The 9,839-nt window shown below is 42.8% G+C and overlaps 1 protein-coding gene across 1 annotated transcript; it reads right to left on the reverse strand.

Moving 5' to 3' along the window:
• Window positions 1-1,954: 1,954 nt before the first annotated feature.
• LOC106374119 lies at window positions 1,955-2,467 on the reverse strand. Its single transcript, XM_013814211.1, has one exon. It carries the CDS (start codon window positions 2,465-2,467, stop codon window positions 1,955-1,957), a length of 513 nt encoding a protein of 170 aa, XP_013669665.1.
• Window positions 2,468-9,839: the final 7,372 nt, after the last annotated feature.

Below are 9,839 nucleotides of genomic sequence, written 5' to 3' on the forward strand. Positions count from 1 at the left end.
CCTCACTGAGATACCTATGGAAGCTTCTAAATGCTCCGTTTTTGCTTTGATCAGTTTCGTTCACCCACATCATCCGCTGTATAGTCTCTCAACTGTTTCATTTATACCAAGATTCTTTGTTACTAAATTTGAAGCAACAATTAGCTGTATGTATGTAATCATGACGTGAAAAGTCATCAACACAAAAGAGTTTTGATTCTTTAAGAAAACACAGCAAACACATGCCACATCTCTCGTGTGAAGAATCGGGTTGAAATTTTGTTTGGTTCACAATTTTTGGTTTGAGGTTGGTTCAATCAAAATACCGAGTCGAACCAAGAGGTTCTTCTCCTCCTCCTCCTCCTCCTCCTCCTCTTTGTTTGTATATTGTTTCTTTGTTTGCTGTCTGCAATGATGTAATTGATTTTAGCATTTCACATCAGGTTGAGTTCATGGCAGAAGACGAAATGGTGGAGATTGTTCCCAATATGAACATGGAACCGCTCAATTTCATCGCTGTAATCTCTCCACAGCTTTATAGAATCTTGAAACCAGGTGGTGAATTTTTTAGTTAACCATATGATTAACTTTTTGAACCGGTGACGGGGATTATGGTAATATGGTCGGTTCGTTCCTCAGATTCCAACACAAGTGCCTATGTGGCTTGCAGTGGCACTGAAGAGGAGAGGCAAATGCACTTTCCGCCCTCCAGCGTCGAAATTTCAGGGTTTAGCATAGACTCTTACTTGTTTCGTTGCTTCCCCCTCACCCTTAGCATGTAAGATTTGCTGATGACTATTTGAAAAATAAAACTCACTTTTTTTGGCAGTGCACGTGATGATATTCCAGACATGTAGTATATGGTAATTTCATACATTTGTCTCCCCCTTCTAAAACCCATGTGTTTGCATCCTTCAAGCCGTTATGGAATTTTTGCATAGGAGAGATCACTAGTCGAGGACATAAGAGATGTCCGGTACACAAACTGGAGATTAACTTGGGCTCATTTCGAGGTACATCTGCAGTAAAGGTAACTGTCTTTATATTGCCGTGAACCTAGTCCGCCCATTTGTTAGAAGAGCCTTAGAAGCATTTTATAAGCATGACAAGCCGGAGGCTTATGCAGACATAGACACTAGAAGCAGTAGTAGACAACCCCGTGAAGCTAACAGTAAACCAAGGGTAAAATCCATTCACACTTCCCCACTCATGTTTTCTTTTCTGTTTAAGAGACAGACTAATACAACCTCAACCCGTTGTTTTACAGAGACCTCTTAAAGCAACGCTAAGGAGCTTCGATATCTCCTGCGCAAATATTTGCGGAGCTTCCTGGGAATTGAGAACATCAACAACATCTATCTCTGTGTTGATTCATTTAAGTATATGGGATAAGCTAATGTCAGCAATATCTATGAACACCCAATGTATTTTGAAAAGTCTATCAACCCTGGTGCATGGATTTACTATTGAACTAATGATGAACTTACAATGTGATTGTGAGGGTTCTAATCAATGCTCCCGTATATAAGCTAACATCGGGGACAGGTCAAAGTGACAATTGGTTCACAACTCGCCTTGTGTGTGTTATGATCCTATAGAAAGAATGAACACATCCCCTGTGTTTCCATATCTCAGGCTAAGAGCAACTACTGGTAATCACACTAACAGGGAACCCGAGGTATACTGGAATAGTATCCAACCTAACATTAGTATACTGGATTGATAAACTCAAGAAGCCTTGCAAAAATTGTATAAAGAAGTCATAAGATTCGTTGATGTTTTAGTAAGTACCACTACAAGTTTAGCTCTACCAATAGAGAAGCCACAAGATAATCAAAAGCAAAAACACAGTCTTGATTCGAAATTAGCAACTTACAATATAACTCAGGGAAAAAGCAAATGATCATAGTTATAATTAAAACCTAAAACGACGTCGCTGGAGATGGAAGACTTGAACATGAATCCCATCTTGCAATTAGGGTTTTGATCCATCGTCCTGAGTCCCAGAGCCTTGACCTGTTTCACGTGGAACAAAATGCTCGAGTTGCTTTTGAAGTTTCTTCATCTCCTCCATCGCCGCCATAATCTCCACCGGATCCTTCGAATTAAGCAGCTTGTCATCTTCCCACCAGTAATACTTAGACCAATCCTCGTCCTCTCCTTCGTCCTTCTCAGCGTCGTCCTCTGGTAAAGGAACATGAGGAGCAGAATCCTTGAGGAACTGTCGAACCACTCCTTCCGCAGACGGATACCCGAACGATTGCATAGCGACGCTCGATTCGGAGGCGGGAGGTTTGATGAGGATCGCGATTCTCTGGGAGGGATCTTCCGCGACGAGTTTCGCTGCTTCGCGGAATAGATCGTCGCGCAGCTCCGCGAAACCTTTCTTCTTCTCGACACTGGCGCGTAAATTTGAGATATTAGCGGCGGGTCGCGATGCTTTCCTCTTCTTCCGCTCTACCGTGGCTTTCTTCTCTGACTTCACCATTTCTTATCAACTATGCGTTTTCGATTTTGCTCTGTGAGATATATCTGTCTACTTTTGTTTTTTGCTTTATAAAGACGCAAGTTAACCGACTTCAAGTGAGAAAACCCCATGCGCCTCCACGTGTACGGTGGAGATGATCTATATGACTAAACCAAACCCATTCATAAAATAATTAGGAACTAAAGTCGAATCAATTTCGGTTTAAAATTCCTGTCTGTAATGTGAGCCTGTGGATAAAATTTAAAATTATTTCATACTTATCTCTACAAAAACAAAATCAAATAAAAATAAAATTGCTTTTATGAACAAAATAAGGAAAAAAAAATAATTGAGAGTGTTTTAGGAGTACTTTAACATTTAAAAATGGAAAATTTACATATTAATATACAACTTTTAGTTATGATTTCCAACTTATTAATACACAGAGTTTTAAAGTAACCGCTCCACCTATTTTTTTTGGTTCTTTAATACGTCTACTAAAGCCCGCGGAGGCTATTTGTAGATCCTAAAATCTACACTAAGGGTATGAATGATGACCAGAGAACGGCTAGGAATCATGCATTCCCTAACGTTTCTAAAAAAAATTACCATTCACAAGGAATAATAATTCTCTCTTATTCCCTTTCATTCCTTTTTTTGTAGAGAATTAAAGAACAAAATTATTTCTTGTTAAATTTGATAAAGAACAACCATTCCTGCTATTTTATTCCCGTACATTCTTTTTTTATTCGTTCCTCTTGTTTCTCGGATGGTCACCAGTCATACAAGTATTTGATAGTGATCGGGAGTTTAATCTAGGGAAGATAAATGATGTAGGCAACAATATCTTTAGAACACAACGATGTAATCAGTTTCCAATAGGTAAAAATGGACTTTATTGATGAATAAGATCGAAGATCGAATACAATGAGTTGAACTAGATCGAATATTACAAAGGAGATCGATAAAGAAAGGATATCTAAAATGGGAATGAAAACAAGGTCGATGTATGTGTGTAGCTCTCTCTAGGGTTTTCGACGTGTCATGCTTCATGTTCGTTCCTCTCTCTTTATAATGAGTCGACTTCGTCCTCTTCGTAACTGCTCTGCGATCTTCGTCTCTTGTTCCAGGATCTCCGGGACCTTGAGGGCTTCGTCTCGAGCTCACATGCTTGCTATGGGCCTTAGTTCCTCACGGTCCATATCTTTGGTCACGGCCCATTAATGTATTGACCGAAATTGGGTCCAACATTTGTCCCCCAACCCTTTTTGGTTCGTTGAGAAACCGAAAAGGCGAAAACCGTCTTAGTCCGACGTCGTCGCGATTCTCGGGAAATGGGATACCACGCGCATTGGCTTGATTTGACTGGTCAGCCATTGTTTAAATCGTGTGGCTGAGATCGAAGGTTTTTTTTTTGTATATATACTGATTCTACAGAGTGCGTCGTCTTCTCTAATAGCAGTTCTTCTTTCTCTTACTCTCTCTTTCGTGACATTTCTTCTCGATTCGAACCTATGGCAGTCGAGAAATTTGGTCCCCACCGTAGGACAATTTTCAAGGCGAAACACATCGAGGCTATCTACGAACTCTGGGGGGGGGGGTCGATTATGCCGTCGAAATTGAACTTCCTGAAGACGGCGAAACTCCGGAGACCGTGAGACCGGGGTACTGTGGAGTCTATATGTCGCATTTCGAGGACGGCGGCTTATCATTTCTTCTTCCTTGTTTTCTTCTTGAGGCGTTGGCGAAGCTTAAGATGGCGTTTACCCAGATGGCGCGTAAATTTTGTCGCTATTTCTTGGCCTTCTGGGTCCGAGCTCAGGAGGAAGGTCTTGTTTTCGGCCTCAAGGAGTTGAATCAATTGTTCGCTATAAAGCGGAACAATGGCTTTCCTGGTACGATGATTCTTGCTCCTCGCTCTGGTCGTGTTATTATTGAAGGCATTCCCAATAAAGATGATCGATGGAGAGAAAAGTTCTTTGTTTTTAAGGTTAACCTGGCGTTGGTCGGGGATTTTGACTTCAAGAGGATCCCTAGGGAATGGTCCGCCAACATTGGTAAGTTTTTTTTGCGAATAATGTCTGCTCCTGATCGTCTTTTAGCCTTTTCCCTTTTAAAAGTCTCCTCTCTTTTTTATATGTAGAGCCCTTCGGCCATGCGCCCATGACTCCCGAGCTTCGTGGGTTAATGGCTACTTTGCGACGTGGCAGTCCTCGATGGCTCGCTTTTACTCATGACCGAATTCGAACCGCTTATGCTCTCTCGCCGGGTGTGAACCGTGCTACTCATGTTACCTTGGTGGCTCCCGTTCGGCCCAAGAAAGGTCGTTGCAACAAGAGTAAGTTGTCCTTCTCTTGACAAGATTTTGAGATACTTCATTAGCGCAATTTTAAATCCTTCGAGGTTCGTTTTGTTTTTAGGGAAGAAGGAGAAGGAGGTGTTGCTCGATCGTCCTGATGAGTCTTCTGAGGTCGGGTCGTTAGAGCGAGCTCAGAAAAGTTCAGCGCGGGCCGGTTCTTAGATCGAGGTCGCAGGCTCAGTCTCCTGGCCTTCTGGCTAGGCCGGTGTCGATTGCTATCCCTGCCGGCGGGACTCGTAAGGCATCGGAGAACTCGGCGAGTTCTGCTGGCGAATGAGCTCTTAACGGCGAGGTCGATTCATTGACTCACCGACGTTGACGTCGGGTCTTGGAGGAGATTAACACTGTGACTTCAGGGTCATCGAGCTCAGGACTTCCTCCACCGTTACGCGTTTCTGGTGAAGGTACTTAACGGATTAACCCCAGCGTCCGTCTTTCGAGCGTGCCCGAAGCCTCTTCGTGGGCTTTTTCATATGATAACGAGATTCCTATCCTTGAGAACCCCGATTCCCTCACTGCGATCTGGCGTAAGATCAGAGCGGAAGGATGCGAGCTCCCTTCTCTGGAGCGTATGCGAGAGCGTGATGCATGTGTTCGGATGGCAGTTGTGAATACCAAGGTACGTTATCTTTCTTCGGCGCTTTATTGAATGGGATGACGATCTCTGATGTTATCGTTTTTGCTTAGGCTATGGAGGCGAGCAACGAATACGCCGCTTTGATGGAGGGGCGATTGGCTAATTTTCCAAGTAAGGAGGAGATCGCGTGTAACACCCCCGATCCGGAATAAGTAAAAGTTAATTAGTTTGTCATGCACCAAGCAAACAAGAACATGCACGACGAACTAAAGAACTCTAACCAGATCGAAGATACTACTACCACATGCCCAAACATTTGATCCGAGGTTCCTAGATCAGATCCGAAATCCCAAGATCATATGTCCAAGAACGGTTTTCCTAGCGATTCCAAGTTAAGGCTTTGCAACCCGAGTTTGAAATCGTTAGTTAGTTCGCCCCGGACTAGGACTAGTATCATATGGAATCCAAGCATTTCACAAACATTTTCTTATTCATATATCGTTTAAGTTTAACCACATCAAAACTTTATACATGCTCGGCCGATATTCAAAACCATATCTTACATATTACAAAACGTACATGTTTGCCAAAGGTAGCAAATCTACACCAACAGCTTTGTGCTCCTCCGATCCCAAATGGAACCTACTACGGGTTACCTGCAAAACAAAGAGTCTAATGAGCAACTATTTTGCTCAGTGAGTCAGGTTTCCTAACAATTATTTATCCCCCCATTATGCATCAAACATTAAGCAACAAAGATCAATTTTATTAAGAAATATGCAATGCAAAAATAAAGCAATCACGTAAACAAGCATCCACTCTTCACGAGTGGTTAGATCATTATCGATCGTCGAGGACTGCCTCTCGCCATTGGTTCATATCTCAATACGAAGTCCATAACACATCCCTTCTTGTGCCCATTGACTCTAAACACAAAGTCTAAAAAGCCGATGGCCCGGATAACACACTTGCCGCATCGTCATGCAGCTACACGGTCGAGTTCACCAGATTATCATCTATGTAAACTTCCATCGTTTCTCCAAGCTGTTTGGAGAACATTTTGTTTACTAGTCTCTGGTAAGTGGCTTCGGCGTTCTTCAACCCGAACGGTATCACTTTATTTCTTGTTAAATTTGATAAAGAACAACCATTCCTGCTATTTTATTCCCGTACATTCCTTTTTTATTCGTTCCTCTTGTTTCCCGGATGGTCACCAGTCATACATGTATTTGATAGTGATCGGAAGTTTAATCTAGGGAAGATAAATAATGTAGGCAACGATATCTTTAGAACACAACGATGTAATTAGTTTCCAGTAGGTAAAAATGGACTTTATTGATGAATAAGATCGAATCCAATGAGTTGAACTAGATCGAATGTTACAACGGAGATCGATAAAGAAAGAATCTAAAATGGGAATGAAAACAAGGTTGATGTATGTGTGTATCTCTCTCTAGGGTTTTTGACGTGTCCTGCTTCATGTTCGTTCCTCTCTCTTTATAATGAGTCAACTTCGTCCTCTTCGTAACTGCTCTGCGATCTTCGTCTCTTATTCCGCGATCTCCGGGACCTCGAGGGCTTCGTCTCGAGCTCGCATGCTTTCTATGGGCCTTAGTTCCTCATGGTCCATATCTTTGGTCGCGGCCCATTAATGTATTGACCGAAATTGAGTCCAACATTTGTCCCCCAGCCTTTTTTGGTTCGTTGAGAAACCGAAAAAGGCGAATACCGTCTTAGTCTGACGTCGTCGCGATTCTCTGGAAATGGAATACCACACGCATCGGCTTGATTTGACTGGTCGGCCATTGTTTAAATCGTGTGGCTGAGATCGAAGGTTTGTGGCTGGCTTCAATTAACTACTTCAGGAACTGTTTTTTTTTTTGTATATATACTGATTCTACAGAGTGCGTCGTCTTCTCTAATAGCAGTTCTTCTTTCTCTTACTCTCTCTTTCGCGACATTTCTTCTCGATTCGAACCTATGGCAATCGAGAAATTTGGTCCCCACCTCAGGACAATTCTCGAGGCGAAACACATCGAGGCTATCTACGAACTGTGGGGGGTCGATTATGCCATCGAAATTGAACTTCCTGAAGATGGCGAAACTCGGCGGGACTCGTAAGGCATCGGATAACTCGGCGAGTTCTGTTGGCGATCGAGCTCTTAACGACGAGGTTGATTCATTGACTCACCGACGTTGACGTTGGGTCTTGGAGGAGATTAACACTATGACTTCAGGGTCATCGAGCTCGGGACTTCCTCCACCGTTACGCGTTTCTGGTGAAGGTACTTCGCGGATTAACCCTGGCGTCCGTTTTTCGAGCGTGCCCGAAGCCTCTTCGTGGGCGTTTTTATATGATAACGAGATTCCTATCCTTGAAAACCCCGATTCCCTCGCTGCGATCTGGCGTAAGATCAGAGCGGAAGGATGCGAGCTCCCTTCTCTGGAGCGTATGCGAGAGCGTGATGCCTATGTTCGGATGGCAGTTGTGAACTATGTTGCACCGGGACAGATACGGGGACAGATACGGGGACGGGGACGGGGACAGGAATCGGCTAAATCTAAAATTTATAGATACGGGTACGGCATGGGTACGTCTATATATATATATATATATGTATATATATAAATGTGTATATAAATATTAAAACCAAAGCATAAATCTCATATAAAATAAAACACCAAAATAATATCTTAAATAAAATAAAACATCACTATAATATCTTAAGTAAAATAAAAAATAAACTAATCATCGATCAATCCATTCTCCAATTCTGGTTCATCTAGTGAAAGACTTGAAAACTCCAAATATCTCATATCTTCCATAGAATCAAAATCATCTCCACCAACACCCCACATCTTTGTCTTTTCTTCTTCGTATTGTCTAAGACTTTCTTTTACGTGAGCATTGAAAAACCAAAACCAGAGTTTGTGATATGCTTACTGTGTTTTTCTTAGATGTGAGAAAGATGAAGAATAAGAGCTTGATTAAGATTAAGAGAAGATGGATTTAAAGTTTATAACCCTAATTGTTTTATACAAGACGTGTTTCCTTTTTTTTCCAATTGTTATCCAAATAAAAAGAGTATGAAAAAGTAAATAATCAAACTTTTACAAAATTATGCCGACTATATATCCTAAACGTTTCGGAAACGTTTCCAAAACCTAACCATGCCGTCCCCAGAAACCTTTGCCGTCCCCAGCCTCTCTGAAACGTTTCGGAAACGTTCCCACACCGTCCCCGCGCCGTCCCCGTCCCTGAAACGCCGCTGGTACGCGAGACGTCAATGATATGTCGTCCCCGTGCATCATAGGTTGTGAATGCCAAGGTACGTTATCTTTCTTCGGTGCTTTATTGAATGGGATGACGATCTCTGATGTTATCGTTTTTGCTTAGGATATGCAGGCGAGCAACGAATACGCCGCTTTGATGGAGGGGCGATTGGCTAATTTTCCAAGTAAGGAGGAGATCGCGGGTAATCTTCTCACGATCCAACAGCTTTGAGGTGAGTTGGAGGTTGCTCGGGAGGCGGAGAGGTAGCGCGAGGCGGAGATTGAGGAGTCGAAGAGGAAGTTGGCTGCTGCTGAGGCGGAGAAGGTCGCTATTCAGAGCGATCTTGACTCGATGAAGGAGAAGCATAGGTGAGAGATCGAAGGTCGAGATAGGCAAGCTCGCAAAGATCGTCACCTTGCTCGTCTCTCTCTTGCCCGAGAATATGATGGGGGTTCTGGCTGTAGTGAAGAACAAGTTGGAGCAGAAGAAAAAGGAAATGGCTGCGGAGATTCGTTTGCAAGAGGTGCGAGCTTGTATTGAGGCTTTGACTGAGTATAATGAGGGTGGCTTCGAGCTCGAGGCGGAGTTGGAGCGTCTTAAAGACCTGGAGATTTCGCTCGAAGTTGATTACGGTCTTGCTTCGGTGTCGGACCTTTCTCTTAGTCGCCTCGATATTCCTCAGATTTCTGGAGATTCGGTCAATCAGGATTGACGCGAAGGTTAATTTGACTTAGTTTGAAGTTTGATATGTTCTACTTTTCTTTTTGTGTTTTTGTTGTTGAAGAAACATATATATGTTTTCGACGGATTATGGGATAATACCTCTTTAATCGTATGTTTTGATTTGATTTAAGCTTCATTGAGCCTTTTATTTTATCCTTTAGAAGGCGTAGAGCAGAGACTGATCAGGAATCTGTTTTGTGGGTCTTTATATGGTCTGATAGCAAGTCAGTTGAACAGGGTACGTTTAGGGGTTGAGTATTCTAAGTAATAGAAGAAACGTAACAAATGTTTGTTCGGTTGTTTGGGCTGCGCTCGATGTCGAGCTGCCTACGTACCCTCCTCGAGGGATCAAGCCTTTCCGTAGTTTCGTTTCTTTTTGACTGAGCTGTAGGCAGTTGTAGGCATCGGTAGCCTCCCAGCTCGAGGCTTGACAGTCATGGTCGAGGTTGGGGTTTACACT

The sequence above is a fragment of the Brassica napus genome, chromosome C1 (genome assembly GCF_020379485.1).
Source record: "Brassica napus cultivar Da-Ae chromosome C1, Da-Ae, whole genome shotgun sequence".
Taxonomy (NCBI): Eukaryota; Viridiplantae; Streptophyta; class Magnoliopsida; order Brassicales; family Brassicaceae; genus Brassica; species Brassica napus.

Bases quoted from the DNA above. Each gene is read 5' to 3' on its own strand.
- LOC106374119 (XM_013814211.1), bottom strand. From the start codon at position 2,467: ATGGTGAAGTCAGAGAAGAAAGCCACGGTAGAGCGGAAGAAGAGGAAA.